The following is a 24,279-nucleotide window of genomic DNA, read 5'->3' on the forward strand; positions in this document are numbered from 1 at the left end:
ATTGTTCCCCCTGTAATGTCAACATCATAAACTGGAGTTTATAATGTGGAAATCAAGCAAAATCACTGACAAAGTTTTGTACCAGTTTAAAGCACTTAGACAGTTTTGCTCTGATGAAAAAAAAAAAAGAAATTGTTGAAGTTTCTCGAGGACACAGATTCACTTTCCTGATAGAGTAATTATATTCAGTAAGTGTACTTGCTACACATATTGAATAAATTAAGCTGGAAGCATTGTCCAGAGTGCAGCCTGGCTTAGGAGATAAGTGAATATTGACTTTGCAAGCTTTAAATTCAAGATTACATTTACATTTTGAGACAGATGTTTATATCCGGAACGGCTTGAATGAGGGAAAATCAGGGCTGAGTGTTTTGAGGATAAATGGCTGCTGATGGACACACTGATAGCTGATAGGGATCTCTCTAACGGACCACTCTGACTTTTGAATGAGCCTGTTGCCCACTGAGTTCATAGTTTCATGCCACACCAACAGTATGTCACACTGTATTTCTCTCACGCTTATTGGTCTTTAAAATAAATGCAGCATGTATAGGAACTGTGTGGGAGAGTCACTTTACAATAGAGCCACATTTCCTCTGGCTAGTAGTAGCCCTTCTATTCTGAGTCGGCTGTTTGTTTTAGTTTGGTGGAGCAGTATTGACGTGAAGCCTCGGAGAACAGCGCATATGGAGCAAAAATCTTTTCTTTGTTTTTCTTTTCTTTCCACTTTTCCTTTTTGTTTATCTATTTGACCGCACATTTTTACAGAAAGGATTTCAGCGGCACTACCATAATGATGACAGAAACCTGGAGACAGGACTATTTCCATGTTTATTGTTGTGTAGAGCTATTTTTGGTGAGAAGGTCCTTCAAGAACAGGCGCTATACATGGAACAACACTAGTGAGTTCACAAGTACCAGGGCAGCTCATGTGGCCCTGTATGTTCTGGCTGCGTATTTAGCTGTTATTTATATTTTTGTCCCCATTACAATGAGATCACAAATCTGAAAGAGGGTCTATGGTCACACCAGGCCAATCAAAATCTATAAAGACCCAGATCTTTTAACCTCATTAACTGTCTCAAAGGTATTGCTTAAATTGGTATATTTATCATAGGATCATCTGTATTTATCTATTGAAAAGCTTCCTAAACAGACATACTCTTTTCTTCTTCTTTTTTAGCATCACCCTTGCACAGTTGATAGGAGGATGTAGTTACAAATAGCAGCCGCTAGATGGCAGCAGCATAGCAGCAAAGCAAAATACACAAGCTACAATACAAAATACACAACCTAATACACAAAATTATAAGAGCTATCTGATCTGTCTTGTACTTTTGTGTAATTCAGTTCAATTCACTTTATTGGAACAGTGAGAAAACATGCACAAAAACAAAATAAAAAGGAAAAATTATCAGGCATATTGTAAGTCAAGGCAATTGGTTGTCTCATGTTTTTTTATGTTTGTATAGTTTGGGGAAGTTGGGGATTCGTAAGTTAAATTTATTAAAGTATTCCTGTCTGATGTAATTGTATTTATCACATTTGAAGATAAAGTACATCTCTGTCTCAAGCTCATTTTTTGTGCAGTTATCACATACTCCACACGTGCATATTCACACTCTCTGTCTCTCTGTCTCTGTCTCTCTCTCTCTCAGGCGGTGTATAATTTAGCCAACGTGGCCTGTAAGTGTCATGGAGTCTCTGGCTCCTGCAGCCTGAAGACCTGCTGGCTCCAGCTGGCCGACTTCAGACGCGTCGGCGAGTTCCTGAAGGAGAAGTACGACAGTGCCGCCGCCATGCGCATCGGACGCAAGGTACACAGCTCCTATAATACATTCTTTACGTAACACAGTGACTGAAAGCTTTAGGTTCCTCTCCGAGCATGATGGTTACATTCACTGAAAGAACACCAGGGTCATCTCCAGCTGTAATGGCTCAATATTTCTTTAATTTTCACACTTTACTTGCTCTGCCCTACACAACCAAATCTGCTGTGATGCTCCCCTCTTGCCCTCTCCTCCATAAGTCATGTGAAGGTTAAGCCGAAGCTGACCTCTCTCCCAGCTTTTCCTGTTTTGTTGCGAGCTGCTCCAATAAAACAAAGCTACCACAATAATGTCACACTTCAGTAACACCTCTCAGAGCAAAATGACCCCGTTGCCTTTGTTTCCCTTCCATTTTTCGCTGTCTGCTAAAACAGAAACGCCATGAAAAAAGATGATGATACTTTACACTAATAGTATGTCACACTGTTATGTAGTTATGTTACTCCTCAGATCTGAAATTGCCCTCCAACACTGACTGGAAACATTTAAATGTCTCCGTTATATTGAGTTATGTTGTATTTCATGGCGAATTACAAGCTGGACTCACAACGTAAGTGAGTGAGCAAGTTTTAAATTGATGCACAGTACCTGACTGTGCTGCTCCCGCTGGTGGTTTCATCATTACAAGTGCATGCTGCTTCATTTCAACCCACAGAACATTATTTTAAATTCTAGCAGATTTCAAAGACACCAAACAGGGAAGTGTGTATAAAATGATGCACGAAGCCTGTAGATATTTTCTATTTGATCTAATGCTGCAGCCACAGAACAATGGCATCTTGGCATTGAATATTTAACTCAATATATGTGTGATGTGGCTTCAGTGAAGCGTTACAGCCAGCAGATACGGAATATGTATGTGGTGTTGTTGCATCATATGGGGAAAAAATCTATCTTTGAACCTACTTAAGGGGAAATTTAAGGGAAAGTCGGGGTTAAATAGTGCTGAAAACGAGTATGGTGACACATTTCAGTGAAAAATTTACATAACTGTCTTGGCAGGCAATTTTCATTTTTCATTTTAGGTACCTATTTTTCATTCACAATGTTTATGTATGATCATCTGTGTAATGTCTTGTGTTTTTGTTTTTGTTTTTTCTGTATTTTCTGTATTGAGGCAGTACTCGTATTGCCTCTTTCTAAAGCCTTGACGAAGACCTGTTTGAGGCATTTTTTGTAGTTTATCAGCTCTTGCCAGCTGAGATTAAGCATCAGTATCTGACTCTCTCCTTCCGTCCCATCCAGGGCAAGCTGGAGCAGGTGGACAAGCGTTTCAACGCCCCGACCCCAGAGGACCTGGTCTACATCGACCCCAGCCCCGACTACTGCCTCCGCAACGAGACCACGGGCTCCCTGGGCACGCAGGGGCGCCTGTGCAACAAGACCTCGGAGGGCATGGACGGCTGCGAGCTCATGTGCTGCGGCCGCGGCTACGACCAGTTCAAGACCTACAAGCACGAGCGCTGCCACTGCAAGTTCCACTGGTGCTGCTACGTCAAGTGCAAGCGCTGCACGACGCTCGTGGACCAGTTTGTGTGCAAATAGCTCGACGAGGGACGGAAGGATGGCCGGAGATGAAAAAGGAAGGAGAGGGAGGACGGGTGGGGAGGAAGGAGGAGATGAAGGAGTGACGGAAAGGAAGGGTGTAGGATAGACGTCAGGGTTGTGTTCAGGATCATTTGGACACATAACATCCATTTTCCAGTGGATGTTGTGGTTTTTTGCCATTAAAAAATATCCTGAAAATGCTGAATTTGAGTTTTAATAGTAGAAGGATCGACACACCGATAAGCAGGAAGGGAGGGAAGGATGGATAAAAGCTAGGAAGCGAAAAGAAAAGAGATTTTTCGACATTTTTGAGACAACACAGCAGTAATACATAATGGAAACTCATATTTTCTTGCCCTTGCACCATTGGTTTCTGCTCTCCTGCAATATATCCTGATCACAACCCTGAGGAGCGGAAGGACACAGAAAACAAGTTTGAGTAGCACAAGAAAGGACGATTGAATATAAGGACAGAGTTATAGCAACAAAATAAATGGACTGAGTAGATCTGAAGGAATGATTCATAAAAAAATGGACACATACAACTCGTGTGAGATGGTAACTACAAAACTAGAAATGAAATAAATATATAAGTAAATAATAAATAAACAAACATAGAACTCTTGATTGTAATTTAAAGAGACTTCTACAGTGCAACAAACCTGACACACACAGTTTGGACCCATAATGCCTTGCTCTGTTTGTTTGTTTGTTTGTTCGTTGTTTGCCCTCAGGCAGGCATCTCCCAAGTCATAACAGCCCTTTGGCGTTGGGAAACATTTGACACACACACACACACACACACACACACACACACACAAAGTGATGTCACCACATTTAACTCACTAAACTTTTGAGCTTTAACCTTGGAAGTGAAAGTCTGGCATGTGTGTATCTGAGTTGCACTGACATCACTCACACACCCTCACGCCCACACACACACACACTCACACACAAACACACATGCACTGAGTTCTTATGCATGACCAGAGCTGCAGAAAATTCCAGACTAAAAAAGACGTTTGAGAGCGAGAGAAGAGGAGGAATCACTTATTTTGGGAACCAAGGAGAAAAGGATGAATTGAAAGAACGGAGAGAAAAAGGGAAAAGAAGCAAGAGGAGTGAACACAACTTTGGATGAGGATTCTGTATCATCCTGCAAAACAAAAGGGACGGTTTCACTGATACCAACAAAGCTGCACACCTGGTCATGAAAGCAGCTTATCAACAATAATACAGGCAGGCGAATATCCAGCTGAAGAGCTCTGCTCCAAAACTCCATTTTATGGGGGGCAAATATTATTATCTTTACTAAATATGTCTAAAACCTACCTATCTTTTAGTTAACCAAGGGCTTTAATAGCATAAACAGTGCCAGCAGGTATGTTGTTGTTTTTTTATCTCATTGTGGAGCACAGCTCTTCAGCCGGTTCATGCCTGTGCCCTGATAAGTCGGCCTGCGTTGATTAATGAAGCCCCCCGGCCGTGGAGGAGCATCCTGACGCTTCATGGCAGTTCAAACATAATCAGCTCACTCCGGGAGTCCAACTCCACGACCTTCATCATGACAGTGGAGTGTGCGAACCTCCGTAAGTGAGATTAATGCACGGGCCTTAATGAACTCCCCGCGAGGGCCGTGTCACAGCATCTCTGATCGCTCTGAGTGGACGCTGTCATCTCATGTTGTTAGATCAACGATAACGCCCGCGGCGCGCAGGTAGAAGTGCTGTGAGGCAGCGTCGATGACAGACTTTACCTTCAGCTTCATTTTTCATGATGCTGTTGTCCCTTATAGCCCAATTTGTATCCTGCAAAGGCTTTTTGGCCTGTTTTTGCTAATCCCTCCTTCCACTAAAAGCAATTTCATCATTTCAAATCGTTGCTCATGAATCATTTGAATGTCACTGATATCACACAGGGTCGTATTGTTGCCTAGAATAATCTGAAGAGATTTTTGATCCTGTAATTCACTTTGTTCCCTTTTTTGGGGAACGATATCCATCCACTTTGCCCAAAATCGTTGAAATGAATCCTTACCGTGAGACTCCTCTTGTATCACCAATGTGTACAGCTTCTGAGTCCAGAATATTGTAATTTTTTTGTTTTGTAATCCAATCAGTTTCATGTGACATGGACACCGTTAATTACAAAGAGGACAAAGCAAACAGAAGAGGACTGAATGTGTAGTGGGAAAAAATGAATGTGTGAGCATGGAAAACTAAATGGGAACAAAACAGAAGAAAAGACTGCAATTTATTATGGGCTACTTAAAAAAAAAAAAAAGTAGGTCAGAAAAGAAAGTATATTTTATTATTGTTTTTCATTTTCTATGTTTTATACCGGAGTATTATTGTGTATTCTTTTTGATAAACTAGTCTTCGATAATGAGGCTTTGTTCTGTTCTTGATTCTGCTGCAGTGTTTTTGGAAAGTCTGATCCCGGCCGACGTAATTCACGCTGTCCCCCTTTAACCGGGCAGCCACAGCCAAGTCTTTGTCATTCACTGGGTGTTTTGGAAAATGACTCCAAGTTCAGGAGGGTATTACAAAGAACACTATTACAGCACTGAATAAAAAATGACGTTATTAAATTTAAATTATGGGAGTCATAAATGGAATAAGATGTTTAGTTTATCTTGACCTACATATCAGTGTTTGGAGGCAAAGTATTCTAAAAGAAGATGCAAGCAGATCAAATCAAATACAGACATTGACTGAAACAACAGGTATTTCAGCACGTTATCAGTTATCTGTCATGGAAAATATACAGTATTTGTATTTAGCAAACATCTCAGAATACAAGATCTGATATGTTGGAATCACCTCATGTTGCATCGAAAACCTTTAAACCTAACCGGATTGACTGAAGCTGTTTCAAATGGATTTGACTTGGCGACACTGATGCAAAACTGACGGTCAAATTAACAGTTTATGAAAGAGCTGCACGCTGACATTCAGTATGAGGCAAACATGACCTCACAACCACTGCGGTGTCACCGTTTCAGACTGATACCGAGGGAATTATCTGGAACCACGTCTAGACCACGTTACACAACCGTCCAGCGAAACCCAAACCGATGAAATTCTCAGAACAGCAGCTAAACTTTGTAGCACTAAAACTTTCCGCTCAGCAGGAAGGATTTCTTTTTTTTCGTTTTTGGGGTGGTGAGGCTTCTGAGGAAATGTTGATATCATCTGTGCTCAAAACAACACAAGGGAATTTTTTTTTTCTTTTTAAGTGGCAGCTCTTCTAAACTCCAGCTGCTCTGTGGGAAGAGAAAACTGATTTTTCTAATGTCACTAGGTAATCAGAATACTTCCATAACGATTATTAAGGCTCATAGATATGTGATTTATATCATGAAATACAGATATTTGTTCACTTTTTCCTTAACCAGACAGGTAAACTATTATTTTTTTCCCTAAGAAAAGTGAATGCACTTTCTCAAGCAGAACTTGATCTCAGTTTCAGGATTAAAACTGGCTCAATCTGGTTAACTTTACACGTCTGCCATTTTCTCTTGTATCATTCCATTCTAAAAGTCAAATCCATCCAATGACAGCGACACACCATACATACATTGTATCCTTGTCAGTATGATCACTATTGATATTAATACTGATATCAGTATGATCAGATAATCAGAATGTTTTCATGCTGAATATTAAGTCTGATTGCGTGTATAATATGTATGTATTGTCCTTTCCCATTCAAAAAGTAAAATATTAAAGATATAGTGATGATTGTAAGCACATATTGTCTTCTTCATCTCACAGATGTGATGATTAATTATTTATTTATTTGGATTCATTCATTTTCAGCACATTTGCATGTTCCTTCTGATTCCTCATGCCCATTTCCTGTTTTGTCTCTGCTATAATTTCTCATGTCTCCTGTGATGAAGGACGTCTCTAAATGTGTTTGGAATTGCCAATCTGGTCTCTGACATCTGAGCGAGTGTTGGTGTATGCAAGTGTGTGTGTGTATGTCTACACAGACATGTGCACTTGCCATATGGTTCCAGATTGTCCCTGTCCTGCTTGATGGATGTCCATCTTGTCCTTCCTGCTGCATGGGGGCCTGGCTGCTCCTGCACCCCGACCCCTCTGCTGAAATATGAACATGTGTGTGTCTCAGGGCGACGCACAAAGACGCACACGCCTACCGAGCACTTCAGTGATTAAAGTCGCAGGGAGGTGAAAAATGATTATTCATCTTGTGGTCGAGCCATGATTAAAGTTCAGGGACAGGACTATGGACAGGGCTTTATTTGTCCATCGGTCACAGGTTACTTTCTGAGAACCTGCTGCCTTTGTGGGACAAAACTTGGGGGAGTGATGGATTTTGACAATACGATCTGGCATTTTGAATATAAACATGATTGTCCCACCACAGCGCCACCACCAGGCCAAAAAGTCCCCAGGTTTCATGCACTACACATGCAACACTGCAACGTCAACATGGTACAGTTCATTTTTCCTCAGATGACGACTGGATCATCTGAGGAATCATCCTGGTGACTGGTGATGTTCTTCCTGTCCATGGGTGTTTTGGTCCACCTGGTCCCACTTCTGAACAGTTGCTCCCCAGTTAATATCTAGCCCCACTGTTCTCTATGCAACTCAACGCCACAAAAATAAATAAATAAATAAATGACATGAACTCTGCTCTACAACGGTGACAAACTTTAACCCACTTTAGTGGCTTTGCACAACAACAACAGGATTTCTATTGAGTGCTGAACATCATCGTATCCAAACTCCTCTGTATACTGACCTTATGAGCTCCATTTCACCCACTCACTACTAATATAACTGGATTAGGCTGCTGACCAGAACAGCATGACCCACCTACTATCTCGATGTAATCCTCCTCACCTGACACAGAAATGACTGTGTGTCTGTCTTTTTTCAGTCTCTGTGCTTTCTCATCTAATAGATGAGGCTAAAACAGGGATGCAGCTAATCTTTTTTTTTTTTTTTTTTTTTTTTTTTTTTTTTTACAAAGACTGTAATTACATTAGCATGGTATTATGGGATTTTACATTTTGTGTGCATGTGTTTTGTGTGTCAGTGCATTTGTGTGTTACTCAAAGATTAGAGCAGTGAAAGTGTGACTAGTGTGTTTGTCTAATCCTCTTCACCTGATGGCCATCTGCTGCGGTGAAGCCGCTAATTAGACTGTGTTCATCTCTGGAAGAAAAAAAAATTTCCCATGGTAACAAGATCCTCTCTCATAATAATAACGTCTTTGTTTACTGTCATAGGATCACTTCTCATTATTATGCAACTTTGTTTCATCATGAGGACAGGATCACAAGGCTGAAATTAGTTTTACAGTTGTTGCATCACTTGTCTAAATAATTATAAATTATGGACTAAAAACACCAACAAGATTATGGTGACTCGCAATGTTGTAGTTATTGATTTATTTCATAACTAAATGATATTAAAATATGTGATTTTCCATAACTGAACTGGAAGATGTGCGTACTGACGTGTTTTACAGGATTAGAAACAAACACACTGTAGGTTTCCACTTAAATGTTCCACTTGGCTTGGGATAAAAAACAAGCATCAACAAAACAACCTCAGCCTTGTGATCATGTTCTGTTAATTTTAACAAATAATCTGATTATTATGAAAAAAAAATGTTTGTTTTTTTTTTTGTTTTTTTTTTACAAGATAAACTCAACTGTATGGAAGCCCTGAGCAGTATAACAAAAAACATTTTGGGATTTTCTTTAAGAAATGTCAAAGAAAAAGAAAACAGAAATCCGTTGTACATAATATTGTCAGTACCTTACAGGCCCTCAGGAGAGGCAGTTGGTGGAAAAATAATATTGTGCTCTCCACCTTGGAGTGTGACCAGTGTGTCCTCAGGTGCTCGGTGATCTCGGCTGCAGACGCCCTGCACACCGGGGCATGGCTGTAAACATCCCCCTTATCTTGCTCTCCACAGCTTAGACCTGTGGAGCCGCTGATCCCGGGGACATCACGGTTAGAGAGCCCACCGAGGGGACACCGAGCCACTGGTGTCTTTAAAGGTACTTTTTACACTTACCCTCGGTGCAAACGATCCATCTGGTTTCAGTGTGATTTGATGTTTCCAGCCGTCACCCCAGCAGAACGGAACTGGATAGGAATTCTTTTGTGGCGAAAAACTCAAAAACAGCAACTCTTTCCAAAAACAGTGACACAGAGGGGTGATCGGTTTCATTGGGAACTATTTCTTGCCAAGGAACATGAACAAACTTCACTTGTCTGCCTCAAATGAGTGCAAATTCAGGGCCAACGGATACGTTGCACCAGGAGTCAAAGAAATACTCCAACATTTGGGCACCCATAGACTTCAAGTCTTTATGCTAACCTAACACAAAATGCTCCCCTTAGGAACTAAACCACTGGACATCGAGAGGTGAAAATGGTATCACACATCTTGTCTCAGTCTGTCTCAGTCCTGGTGCAGTGTATCCATTTGCCACAAATTCAAGGCACGGGGTATTCCTTTAAGTGTTAAAATATCTGTTTATGTATTTTGGGTGAACTCCTTTGAGGCCAGGGGAGCCGGCAGACAGGAGGAAGCAGCAGAGGTGGGTGACATCAGGATGGCGCTGGTGGTTAAGTGCTGCCTGGTTAATTATGTAGGCAGTCAGACTGTTGTTCAGAAGCTGGAGGGCACCACAACACATCTCCATGCCTTGTCTCATGACTGAGCAGAGTCTGGACACGACCCGCTCTGTGTGTTGGGGCAGATGTAGAACAAGAACAAGAAGAAGAAGTCACAACCTGATTTTCTTTCCTGATTTAAGATATTTGTGAGGACAAGTGATTGATTCTTTGATCCTCCCCCACCACTTCAGAAACGCTGCGCTGCAACACATCAGGACTCACAGAACCAGTTATTTCAGCCAAGTTTCAATGAGACAATGCTACTCTGGCTTTTGATCATATTAAGGGTCTATGACGACAACAGTGGGAGCTTGCATATGGTGTGTGTGTGTGTGTGTGTGTGTGTGTGTGTGTGTGTGTGTGTGTGTGTGTATGTATGTGTGTGTGGATTAGGCAGCAGCTGTTGCAGTTAAGATGTGCGTGGGCCAACTCTCTGATCTGGATTAGCTGAAGGGAAGGAGACGCGGCCTCGCTTTCTCTCAAAGTCTTGTTTTCTCGCTCACATGCGCGCGCACACACACACACAGTCTCTTGCTGTGTCTCTGTCCCTTTGTCTTTGCCTCACACTCTTCTCCATCTCTTTCTTTCTTTCTTTCTTTCTCACACACAGCTCACAGACAAACGTCAAACACAAAAGCTCAGTCGCTTATTCATAAGCCCATCCATCGATAAGCTCTCTACAAGCTTTGGCTGGAGCAGATTGGCCCTGCTGAGTCCCAGTAAATCAGAATATCTCCTTTGGCCGTCAAGCAGATGTGGCAAAGGCACTCGCTGTAAGTTGAAAGTGCAGTCTCCAGGTCAATAATACAGCGTTCAGTCGCACTAATATCTTTGAAACTTTTTCAATGAACCAGCACAAGGAAGATTTACTCTCTGAGCAGCTGCAATCTTAAATCTGAGGCTTCAGTAAATGGTTTCCCCCAGCCCTGTGTGAAACCTTCTCAGTAGAAACCTTTTCTCTCTGTCTACTTTCAAATAATAGCCAGGCGGTTAGGAGTTTTAACAGAAGACAGGTGAATACTTTTTTTTTTTATTATTATTATTAGGAGGCAGAGGAATAGTTCATCATAAAATAGAATAAACGCATGCTTCATTTGAGAAGAGAAGAGAAGAGAAGAGAAGAGAAGAGAAGAGAAGAGAAGAGAAAAGGAGATATTTTCACTAGCCAGAGAAACTGTCATGCATAAAAAGAGACAAAATATGGACACAGTACATGCAGTATAAAATACCAAAACAATACATAGAGTACTCATTCATAACATAAATGAGACACCAGTGCACAGAACATAAGAATACATAATAAATATGCTTTTTGTGTACAAAGAGCAACCTGAGATTCCTGATGTCATTTGTCACAAACATAGGCTACCCTGTTTTTCATGCCAAGGTCTTCAGCTAGGTAAGAGTTTTGCTGTTATCCAGTGCATATAAATGTCAACTTCAGAATGAGCTGTTGGGTATTCAGGTGGCTCTTGACAATGCAAAAAACACACTAAGCACCTGAAAGAGGGCTCATGCAAACTGCAAAATGAAAATATGAAACTTCAGCTTGGACACTTGCAAATGAAATCCATTAACGCCGCTATCCCAAAGCCCCTTTTGCAAACTGTATGAAAATTTAACGGTGACACCAGAGGCAATGCAAAAAGTGACTCGATGAAGCCTGTTGCATAATTTCTTCACCGCTAAAAGCAGCAGATGAAGAAAGGACATGACACTAGTCTAGTTTCAGAGTGCCAATTAACAGTAATTATGAACCGCACTTTTCGAATGGTATGTCATTTGGTGGTTGCTTTTATCTCAAGTGCCTTATAGGACCATAAATGCATCTATTAGTGTAAATTACAGACAATATTATTACAGTAAGCTATGGGATATATTCTACACAATTACATAAGATATTGAGTTAAAAACAAACAATCAAAACAGTTAAATATAACAAGCAAAAACCTGTTACATAAATATGTTAAGACCTGTCAATAAAAATGTGCTTCGATCCACTATACATGTTGCAAATGACACACAACTAATCAATTACAGAGTGTTCTTCCTTTGTGTCTGCTCCTTCTCCTGTCTCTTTCTCTGTGTCTGTTAGTGTGTGTGTGTGTGTGGTATGGGTGTGGCTCCCTCTCCCTCTCTCTCTCCCCTGGCTCCTGCTTCACCTCCACGCCTGTCTTCCATCAACTCCCTAGGATAAGAACCCCCGGCTTTCCACCAGCTGAACACCAGATCCCTGTGCCAACACCCGTGACAGTCACTCCCTCGGCTGCTCCTGCGTCCAGTTATACTTGAGTAACATTCTCTGTGTTTCCTCATGTCTGTTCACAGCGTGCTCCTCTGTGTCCCGGCCCCCTCGCGCCCTCTGCCCAGCGTGTCTCCTCGCCCACTCATGCCACTTCAGCCTGCCTGCTCGTCAACTTACTCGCTTGTCTGCTCAGCCTGGCCCCACCACCCCTCACTGTCTCCCTGCTCCTCCACTCCAGCCAGCCTCTCATCAATACCAACATCATCAACCCCCCCTCATCCTTCAGTAAACCCTTATCTTTTGCCTCTAACCTTGTGTCTGCATTTGGGTTCTTAGGAAAAACCAAGCGTAGATAAAGGCTATGTAACATGGTGGTGAAATTTTCCATTACCTTTGAGTAAGAGAATGGGGTGTGGTGGTATCAAGAGGTATGCTGCTCTGAACCTGTTTATGTTTCTCACTCTGTCTCTCTGTTTGTGTCTGGATCTCTTTCCTCACTCCTCCCATGTGCTGCACCTACTCCTGTCCATTGTCCTCAGCCCTGACGTGCCCGTCGGTGAGCTCATTATTACAAATGCAATGCTGCACATCCGAGCTCGGTTCAAACCCACCAAACTATTTTAAATTCTAGCGATCATCCACAGGTTTCCAAAGATCCCAAACATGTCCTGCTGAATTACAGTGAAATGTGTATAAAATGATGCACAAGACATATAGATATTTTCTATTTGATGTAATGCTGCAGCTATAAAACAATGCCATCTTGGGTTTGAGTATTTCACTCAATTTAAGTGTGATGTAGCTTCAATAAAGCATTACAACCAGCAGATACAAAATATTCATGTTTTTTCTAACTTTGAATCTACTAAAGTGGAAAGTCAAGGGAAACCAGACTTCACAGGGTTACCAGTTATGCATCTGTATGGTTATTAGAACATTTAACATCATTTATGCACACAGTAAATCATATGAAGCCCCTTTGTTGTGGCCTGTTTTCTCTTCCTTTATTTATTTTTCTCTCACCTTTCTGCTTTCTGTGCTCTCACTCTCATGTTGTTGAAGCTCATCACTTTGTTGGTATTCATGTGAGCACTTGTCACTTAAAACCCCCCACCATTCCCCTAATGTCACAGCCTTATGTGTGTCGGTGTGGCTGCTTTCGCCACGGGTGTTGCCACAGTTTCAGTGCTACATCTGTGGTTTCCATCCCATTCCTAGCAGACAGATTGTGGCCATTTAGATTATGAACTGTGTTTTATGCTTGAAAATACGCATGAGCCTCTTCAGGCAGCCTGTCCAGTGCATGTCAGGATCAAGACAAATCAGAACAGACTCCACTGAAGCACACAGATTCACTTGTAGCCTTTAGTTATTGCACAGTCCAACATTCAAACCAATGCTGACCTTGGCATATGCTGACAAGGGCATATGCCAAATCAATATAGAAATACATGTTTCTGTTACTAACTCAAGTGTTGCATTTGCTTGGCGTCCAAAAATCTGATTCTCTGCTTCTAAACATGCCCGATACCATCAAAGTGCACGTGAGGAGGAGACCGTTAAAGCCTGGTCTGTAGGTTCACCAGCCTGCTACAAGAATGGAAACAGCAGATGTTTTAAAACGTCGCTGCGGTTGTGTGTGTTCTCGTGAAACGAAACCACACTTTAGTGTTTCCACTTCATGTTTTTTCTTTCTTTTTTCATATGGTTCAAGTTTTCTGAGGGTCTCTATGAACAGGGTAGGTCTGATGTGAGTGTGAGGTGTGTGTAGATTGGTTAGAACAGTCATTTCCCCCGGGGCCTCCCATACTAAGCATGCATACACTCGAGTTGCCATAAGGTGCTTATGTGATGCACACACACACACACACACACACACACACCAGATGTCAGATGTAGCCTGACAGGCGGTAAGACGCACCTGTTGTGACCTGTGGGAACTGGAGGGATGCCAGCGTCTCAGCCACTCACCCACACACACGCGCACACACACACACACACACACGTGCGCACACACAACCTGAGCGCTTACACACATCATTACCGGCCAATGAAGCATGGGATGTCTCTTGTAAATTGGAGGAAATGACGTAAATTAATAAAGCAAGCTGGATTAGACCTAACTGACTTCAAAGCCTTCCTCTTTATTTGTAGTTCTTCAATTATGTAATTTTAAAATTTAATTCAATTTAAATTATTCAATTTTTCTGCATACACACAACAAATAAAGCAGAGTAAAAGAGAATACTTATTTGATCATCTTTAATCTGGTTTCTTGTGTCTGAAACAAAAAACAGAAATCTCAAATGCTGGACAGGAAGGTGGTAACAGGAATACTACCATCTTAGTTATTATTTTTGTTTAATTGCGGAAAAAAGACAGCAATGCGCAGATGTTACACTCTGGATCTTCTATATGTCAGATATTCTGCACAGCTACAGGCCAGGTCTTGTTTTTTAGCTGCAGTTGGTGTTATCAAAGCTTAAAGAAACATTTAAATGTCGGCTCAGTAATGTGAACATGATGCAACCATGAATCAAGGTTGTGCAAACAAACCATGACATTCTGCCAACTTTGGTGTTCCCGTCGCCATCTGTTTACTGGAGCTGCATACAGTTGAAGGTCCTCTAGATTTCCTCGCTAGATTCACAGGTAAAGAAAAAGTAGGTGAAAAGTCACTGAACACCAACGGGCCATGTCTTTTTTGAACAAGCTGCCAGAGGATATGTGGTTATCAAACTTTGTGTTTTCATATTTCCCTCATGAGATACTGACTCATTTTGTAAACACTTAACTGACAGTTGTAGACGATAATGCAGCGCATGACGTGAGCACACAGTCATATTGACAAATGACAAGTTGACCGCGGAGCTGGATTATCTAGTTTCCATTTCTGATGGCTATCTCACTATCACCCTTTCTGTTTACCATGACTGTTACCATATTCTCTAACCCTGAAGGAATGTGCACAGAAAAATGACAATTAAAGTAAATGTCATAGAAAGTTAAAGAAAATTTTTAGGGCAAATGTGTTGGAAAAAAATGTGTGGTAGAGCAAAAATCCTGTTTTTACGACTTACCCAGACTGAGACAAGATGTTGGATGGTTTGTCTAGCAGACATGTCAAGGTAGATGGTTAGGGTTAGGGTTAGGGTTAGGGTTCATTGGCTGGTAATGATGTGTGTAAGTGCTCAGGTTGTGTGTGCACACGTGTGTGTGTGTGTGTGTGCGCGTGTGCCAACCAGGTTAACTGATTTACTGTAAGAAAAAAAAAACCTTGACTTAACTTCTTCACAAAGCTGCATAATACAGAAAAATACAAGCATGCTCACTCTTTAAGCATGAGATATTTTACTATATTTTTTAATTTAACAAGTAGGTTCATGTCTGTGCGCGTCTGTGGTAATTCAGTTCACTACGATCCATACTGGCTCTTTACAGCACTGTGTGCATGTTTAGTGGATGTTATGAGCCAGCTTGCATCAAGAGCACAAAGCACCCAAAACAAAAAACGCCCCATGGCACAATCCTGGAAACACAGAGGCATTAAAAGGTAAGCTTCAAAACAGAGTAAATTAATTTACTCTGTGCCGCATTTCAGTTTTTAGTGGTGATGAAATTGCACATGCATGACAACAATCTCAGGTTTGCGTGTGTTGAATAAACCACTGGAAACAGCAACGAAATGCAGTGCAAGGAAGTAAAAACTTTTATCAAAAAACTTTCATCACTATTATCAAGAGGAGAAATTGAAACCACTTGAACCAGATGAGTGATGGTCCTCTTCCACACTTTAATTTCTTAAATAACTATGTGGACTTGCTCTGAATGAAACCCTGATGCAGTAAAGCAGTTTATTATATCACCTCAGTCACGGCACAATAAAAATGTGTATTTCACCTGCCTTTATACCGTTCATTAACTCCACCTAAGCAAGTAAAGTATGATGAGTGGATTGCCCAAGAAGGCCACCGCAGTAACACCCAGCAACGATTTTCAATTGTGTTTTTCCAGCATTGGTGTTCACACGTTCTGCATCCATGTGCTCCACAGGATAATTCTGAGCTCTGTCTGTTTTTTTTTTTGTTTGTTTGTTTTGTTTTTGGGCAACACAGTTGAACCTGTTTCAGCAGTGTGGAAACAGCTCCTCAAACCTGTCATCTGACTAACCAGACTAACGTTGGCACCTTGCTGTACCAACACACCCCGCTGACCCAGCCTTGCATCACAATAAATCCATTTACATGCAATCACTGGTGGCTGTAATTGCAGTCCAACAGGGTGTGTGTGTATGTGTGTGTGTGTGTGTGTGTGTGTGTGTGTGTGTGTGTGTTCTGGCAGAGCACACCCAAGACTGGAGCAGGCAGGTTGTTCCATGCCAGGAGAGCGGGTGATCAGACGATGGTGTGATTCTGAGTACAACACGTGGAGTCATTTATATCTCCCAGCTCCCAGCATGCTGACAAATCCCATTTACAGTAGGTAGCAGTGGTAACAGGGTGGCGCTGTCATATCATCCACAACTGCTTTATTTATAGTTGTTGTTTTTTTGTGTATATATGGCAAGGTTCTACAAACAGGGATACCAAAACCAACACAACAACTGAGTTAACAGACTATGTAACTGTTTAACTGTGTATTTAACCATTTAACTGTGCAATAATTTACACCTTGACAGCAATTCAACAGTGCCATATCCCTGTGTATTCATGGTGAGAATTTGAGCAGCTGCAACTGACCCAATTTCCCCTACGAGATCAATAAAGTATCTGATTTCTGATTCTCAACAACAACAACAACAATTAGGCTTACTACTGCTACTTTTATTGTCTTTTTTATTTCTGGCTTTCTCTCTCCATTTTTGAAAGCTGATATCTCTACTTACCACTGCCACTACTGCTAATATTGCCACTACTTCTACTATCACTACTGGGACAGGTGCTATATGTTTTGGAATCTTACATGTTTGTAATAGGTGTCTTTTGTGGAATAGGGGACATTTTTAGGCCCTTATATACTGTATGTAAATGTATAAATGTTTATGACAATTCATTTTTGTAAGCTGGCATCCTTCCAGTGCTCCTTTATATGGATAATGTTGCTCTCTCCTGGTTATTTTTGCCTGATTTTGCATTTAAGAAAGAGAAGAGAAATCACTTTAACGCCGTAGAAGTTTGACCAAATGAGTAGAAACTACAACTCCCAAAATATAGGTGTTGACTAAACTTGTGAAATGTCTCTTCCTGTTCCTGAGTCCTGGTCCCCCCCCCCTCCACCCACACACACATTGGTCAGCTGTTGCCGTGCGAGCGATCGGATTGGCTGCCTGGCGCTCATGCGAGGGGCGTCACGCGCAGATTGGCTCCAACGTCGCGAGTCCAGTCTGCTCTGGCTTCAGAAGGCAGCAGACAGCGGCGGGGAACGGCCAGGCGTCCGCAACTCTTTGGCGATACTACAACACATAACCCCGCAGGACAGAGCCGACTTCAGGCGACAGGGGACCAGGTGAATAAACCCAGCTGACCGTGTGCTCTGTAGGGACCCTTTGTTGTGTTCGCTTTCTTGTTTCGGACTTCATTTTCGCCTGGGACTTTGCCAGCGTCCCGCTTTTCGTTAACCTGCCAGCTAGCAGCTTTGCTATCCGGCTAATTCTGGCTGTCAAAACAACAGAGGAGCGTAATCTGCTAGCCAGTGGTAGCTAGGCAGGAGGAAAGCACACCTCTGTTCTTCCTCGGCGGGGCATTTTCACATGTATGGAGGTGGTATTGGGTTTTTGTAAAGGCAGGTGTGTTGATGTGGGAAGCTGTCAGTGTACACACAGGCTCAACAAAAGAGTTGTCTGGCTTCTTTCGGATGTGGCTGCTATGTTAGCGGACTAGCCGGATCGCTAGCTCGGTGTAAACAAACCATCCCCACTGCCTGTCGATGGGTCACAGTCTTTTTTTTTTTTGTTTGTTTGTTTGCCAGCACAGTCTTGGTAAAATATTTAGCGAAATGTTTTTGCTTCTAGGGTGACAACCGTCTCTGTAAACAGAAGTGGTCCTTGGTGTGTATTTTGGGTTGAATTGTCCCTGTCAACAAGGATGCTACTCTGCCTGGAGTTTTGGGGTTTCTTTGTCTTGCTTGCTTGCTGTGCACACACACAGACACACAGAGCACAGGCTATTGTGAACGCTTTTGCTGCCCTTTTTTGTGCGCTCCAATGTATTTGTTTTTCTACGCGAATGGTTGAGAAATCATAGAATAACATTACCTTGGAGCGCACCTCTTCCAATTCTCCATTCAGCTCTATAATACGTTCTGGGGATCAAGGGATCATTTTCTCTAACATGTGGCTACTCTAAAGTTCAGATCTGCCAGTTTACAATTCTGTTTAGTCATTTCTTTTTTATCTAAATTAGCCAAAGCTCCTATCTGTCGATCTTATCATTTTGTGATGCTTCCTTTAGTAGCCTAAAGTCAATTTTGATTATGGTGATATCCTTTTTATAATCCCAAAGATCACAAGTTTATCTAATCTCAGCCCTACCCTTTTGCTTTATACCTGACTATTCTCAGAGGTCATTAAATACATATTTTGCAGAACTAGTCCACAGTAATTGTGTTGATTATGGTAGTGAATTGTGCGGTTTCATAACTATGAGCGGAAGGAATAACCTTTTTTTTTTTATCATTATCCTAATATTTTCACTATTTCACCAGACACTTTTCTGTTAGAGTAAATAGGACTGCTGAACAATATGTAATTACCAGCCAGATTGGCTAATACTGTGTACAAACCTGCTGCCACTGCAGTTAAAATTTACAAGCACTTGCCTGATGGCTTATTTTTCATTCTGATCACTTTAATTCATTTCTGAGGCTAACTTCAAGGTTTTAGCTGCACTGAATGCACCCATGCCCTTCCCTTTTCAGTGCACTTCTGACTATTCAGTTTGCCAGAAAGCATGAGGTCATTGTATAAATATTTTATGGGCTGTGTAGCTGATAGCCTATTTGTGCTGAAGGCAAACTTTATAAGAACAAAACACATTCCGAACCTTCCCCGAGCAAGAGATTAGACCACAGTTATTTCAGGCAACATGTATGTCGACACACACCCTGTGTTTTAATTCCTGTTCTCTAGTTCAGGTTTGACCCCTCAGGGCTTTACAGTATGGTTTGTTACAAGGGTGTATTAGCTCCTTAGCAACTAAAGAAACTTAAGAGCATGATCTGTAAATACTGGGCTCCAGACAAAAAAAAAAAAAAAAAAACAAAAAAAAAAAACATCCAATGTGAAAATAATTTAAAATATATGTCATGTCCACACTTACTCTGTATGTGTTTCACTGTTCTCCTAGGGCTGCCTCACTCTGCCTTTTCTCTTCCCTGTTTGTGGAGTCTGCTGTTGTCTGCATTGTCTTCTGCACTTTCTTATGTATCATGATAACAGCAGAAAAATAACAGAGAAACATAAATACTGCAAATATGTAATGCCTCCTTGAGCACAAAAGGTGCAGTGCATTGCCTCCTTGTCATAACATAACCAGAGGAACTCCTGAAGCCAAGCTGATTTAAACTGCCTTGCAGGCTGGGGAGACTCATTTGGTTTAGATTCGTTTCTCAGTATCGTTGCTGTCTGATGTAGACGACGCAGGGTTTGGATGGGCATGGACCGAGAAAAAGTCAGATTTTTGTTTTCCTGTCAGTTGTCCACGTTTCTTGATATTAGCTAGCTAAGCATTTGGCTACATTTTTAATGTTACCTATCATGGCACTGGGGCAAGTTTCAAAAACTGCTCAGTTTAAAAATAAAACAAACATACTTAATCCAGCGTTGTTAATGAAGTAAACACTGTTCAAAATATGGACCCCACTGAAATGTTCTGATAATCAGTTCCATTCTTTTGCAATTCTCATTTACTGCTGTGTATGCTTTTACATTTTTTTTTCTATTCATGTTTGTGAGGGACGGTTGCCACTAACTGCTGGTGACTGATCAGCTACCTTGGAAACTTGCAGTAATGTCTTACTCTTGGTATTGATTTGGAATTTAACAAAGAATGAATCTTTAAATTTCATACGCTGAGTTGATTAGTGCACTGGCTCCCACACTGCTAGACAAAGAAACATGGCTCTAGAGCCATACGTCATAATTTTACAGGAAATATGAATTTCTAGAGAGCGTAATGTATAATGAAGTCAGTCTTTGACAGTGTGCCAGGCAAGAGAGCAGCTAAACATAGTTTCCAAGAATAGTAGAGAACTGTCATTGCAAAATTGATTGATCATATGGGAGCGAAGCTGCCTCACTCTCTCTTTTATAGTCTGCCTTCTTGTCTCCCCCTGTTTTGCTTTTTCTCCTTCTCTCACCACTCAAAGCAGGCTGTGTGTGCGTGTGCAGTGTGTTGTGAAACAAAAAGAACTTAATGCAGCTTTCTCCTTGGTGGTTTATGTTGTTTTGTTGTTGCCTAAGTGAGCATACACACACACACACACACACACACACACACGTATCAACACTGGCAATGGGCCCAGCTATAAGCCTGTTATGAGGAGATCACTTTGCCAATAGTCTGAGTAAGGATTTCACCTCTCCAATGTGTTAACAGATTAATTTTGTGCATTGTACATATGCATGTGTGCACAAATGTGCATTCGAACACAAATAAGTTTGCATACATATTTTGTGAGTCTTATTGTAAATGCAAAAATGTGAATGTGCAGGCTGCGTGACTGGGTAGGCTCTATATGGATGGATGAGTGTGTGTGTGTGTGTGTGTGTGTGTGTGTGTGTGTAGACGCATCACATCATGCAGTCTTTTCCCACATCCTAGTAATATCTCTTAAGGACAAGGTGGGAAATTAAATCCAGGCAAATATTGGTAAATTTTGGCTGTGGCTGATGTGTCTACCTTACTTACTTAAAGGCCCCAGTCCAATTACCCACTCTCACCGGGGCTGAGAAGAAAAGTTTGAAAACCCTTGCTTCATGTTTAGGCTCCTGAACAACATTCAACATAAAATGGGTTAACAATAACCTAACAGTAGTTCATGATTTGTAACGTTGTGCTGTGTTTCATTCCGCGTATCTCACATTGCAGAAACAAGGAAGGTCACTGACATCATAACATAGCATAGTCAGCAGCTTTGGTACCATTTTCTCCAGAACATGCGAGGGTCCTATTTTTATCTGAATGTTACCCACCTTTGGGTTCCCACCCTGTGCTTGAAAACAGCTGTTCAACAGCAAAGCCAGCAGTGCACTGACCGGGTTGTGGTCTGTGTCTTGCCTTTCATTGAGGTGGTGGGTGGCTCACAGGCACACCAGCGTCTCAAAATAAGCGTCTTTGATTTGAGTTAGTATGGGATGGATACACTCTGCTTTAGAGGTAACCTAGACATTTTCAAATTAGATGTGGTCTGAGCTGTTGACCTAGAAGTATTCCTGAATTTTCTGGGAAGTGTTGGTATGTTGGTAAACGTGCTCTAAGCATTTCCATATTTTGACAAATTTGCTTGAGTTGCTTTCACAGTTATATATAGAGAAACAGACCGGGCAAAAAAAATTCACTTATGAATCTGTATATCACATTGCTAATGTGCTAATGTCAACTCTGACAGCCAACACACTGTGAAGTAGTGAGAGCTGGTAACCTGGTAGTGCCATCATATACTGCCAGCCATTTAGCTTTAGCTTTAGGTCTCATGTGGATTTGTGAGCTTTTGGGCTGTGTGGTTTTCTGTAAAATGTGTGTGATACGGTTTTCGAGAGGTTTCGTGGTCGTGTATGTGTGTCTGTGTCTACGAGAGTGAAAGAGTGTGTAGAGGAACACATTTGTTCCATGTAAAACCAAACAGGGTCAATAACAAAGAGGCTGGTTTCTCTTCTGGCCCCACTGCTGGTGAGAAGGACATTTGAATGTGACCTATTCTTATACGTGTGTGTGTGTGTGTGTGTGTGTGTGTGTGTGTGTGTGTGTGTGTGCGCGCGCGTTGAGGGTGCATGGTTTCCCAAATGTACCTACGTGCTCTCTCATCATCTTTGTCCTTTGTCTTGTGATGATATTAGGACTATATTAGCGTGGGGGTGGTTTTGGGAAATGTAGCCCCATACAATTAAATTATTGCATAAGCTGATCAAGTATCTATTATTATCCTATTACATCTTTTCATGTGCACTCCATCGTTGGAAACAGTTCGATTGCAGTTCATTCAGAGTGCAATTTAATGCAGGATTTCACATGATGATGATATAATGATGTTCATTCAGTTAGAGACTGAATAGAACCACGTTGTTATATTTCCAGTTGTTGAACTCAAAATAAAATCTGTTTCCTGAATTGACTGAAATGGAAGTGAACTGAACCAAATCAAGCCCTAATGTATGTAGATGTGTGCGTACATTTGTGTGTAACTGTATTATGTGGCCGCTAGTGTGTGTATGTGTGTGTGTACGAGAGAACAAGACGACGTATTTCCAACACTGGCTCCCTTTGTTTGGCTGTTTCCATCATAAGACTGCTGGCAGCTTTATCAGTAACTCACTGCTGTACCAGGACAGAGGGGTCACTGGGGGCTGGAGACACACACACACACACACACACACACACACACACACACACACACACACACACACACACACACACACAGACTCTAGATATCTCAGAACCAGCATGTGCTACATTATGTATGTTAATTTTTGTTTGTGCGTGAGTAACAGAGATACGGTGCATGTAATTCATACTTATCAGTGATGTTATAATGATTAGATCAACCACTGTGCATAAGGGAAGAATCGTGTGACATTATTTTCCAGTCTCATATTAGATCAGGAGTTTTCCAAGTTGGGGAACCCCCAAGGAGTCACAAGATAATATTTGGGGGTTGGAAGATGATGTGAGGAGGGAAAAATAATTTTTAACTATACAAATCATTGTTCAATGTTTAATTTTTCTGTCTTTTTTTCTTTTTTCTTTCTTTTTTTTTTTTTTAAATTCACCTCATTCTCATGTGAGATACTGAGTAGTATAAATGCCTTCTCTGATAATTAAGCAAATGAAACAACCAAAAGGAGTGATTCTCTGGTTTGACTGTTTGCCTGTTTTCAGGATGATGCAGGCTGTGAGAGCCAAGTAAAACTGGCAAATAATTATAATGACCCTGTTTTCACTGAGTTAGCCTGTTTTTTGATGAAACCTAATAGGGTTTGATTAGAAAAATATTGTCTCTCAAGTAAACTTTTGAATACTCAGGTGCATTGTTCAGTAATGTTATGTTAAGGTGTGTGTGTGTGTGTGTGTGTGTGTGTGTGTGTGTGTGTGTGTGTGTGTGTGTGTGTGTGTGTGTGTGTGTGGTAGTGTTTAGGTGCAGATCTGAGGGCGACGTCATAGGCAGGCACAGTGAATGTTGTAATGAGTCATGTGGTTTGAACAGCAGGTTCACATCATTGTAATGCTACCCCAAGTACAAAAGGAGGCCTATCCACAGGAACACACACACCACAGTGGACTGAGCTGAACCACCAAGTGAAGAATTTAACTCCACGGTGATAAAATCCACAATTTGTTAAAAGAAACATGGTGATAGGCCAGAAGCAAAACACAAAAAGGATGATAACACACTCAAGGCTGTGGTTGACAAAACTGTATAATTTTACAGGTTGGATGTTGTGTTGGATGAGATATTAAGTGATGAACTCCACTCAAAATGGTATATTCATCCATTTAGTAATAGGTAAGATCACAAGTTAAGAAAAAGTTTTTTATCCACAAAAGTCAACAGGTTAGAATCAGTTCAGTTTGAAACCACTTCAGTACAAAAGGTTAATTTGCCTAGCAGGCACAAAATACTAAAGTGCAGAAAGACTAAAATAAAACAAAGTGATAGACATGAGTGTTACATGTTGGATAAAACTTCTAATAATTTTGTTGGAAGGTAGCCAGAGATTGCAGAAATTGACAGTTTTACAAGAGAAGATAAGTCTTGTTGATGTTGTTGATAA

General features: G+C 41.3%; 2 protein-coding genes across 2 annotated transcripts in view; both read left to right on the top strand.

Moving 5' to 3' along the window:
- wnt5b (wingless-type MMTV integration site family, member 5b) overlaps window positions 1-3,415 on the top strand; it is an 85,646-nt gene extending 82,231 nt beyond the window's left edge. The window contains exons 8-9 of the mRNA XM_030045947.1: window positions 1,659-1,817; window positions 3,075-3,415. Of these exons, the coding sequence (XP_029901807.1) occupies window positions 1,659-1,817; window positions 3,075-3,374 (459 nt within the window). The 3' untranslated portion in view covers window positions 3,375-3,415. The remainder of the gene's footprint in view (window positions 1-1,658; window positions 1,818-3,074) is intronic.
- A 14,259-nt stretch (window positions 3,416-17,674) lies between these two features.
- Window positions 17,675-24,279, top strand: part of adipor2 (adiponectin receptor 2) — a 39,151-nt gene continuing 32,546 nt past the window's right edge. Inside the window, exon 1 of the mRNA XM_030045479.1 lies at window positions 17,675-17,798. The gene's annotated coding sequence lies outside the window, so the exon portion shown is untranslated. The remainder of the gene's footprint in view (window positions 17,799-24,279) is intronic.

Source organism: Myripristis murdjan, chromosome 23 (genome assembly GCF_902150065.1).
Source record: "Myripristis murdjan chromosome 23, fMyrMur1.1, whole genome shotgun sequence".
NCBI classification, from domain to species: Eukaryota; Metazoa; Chordata; class Actinopteri; order Holocentriformes; family Holocentridae; genus Myripristis; species Myripristis murdjan.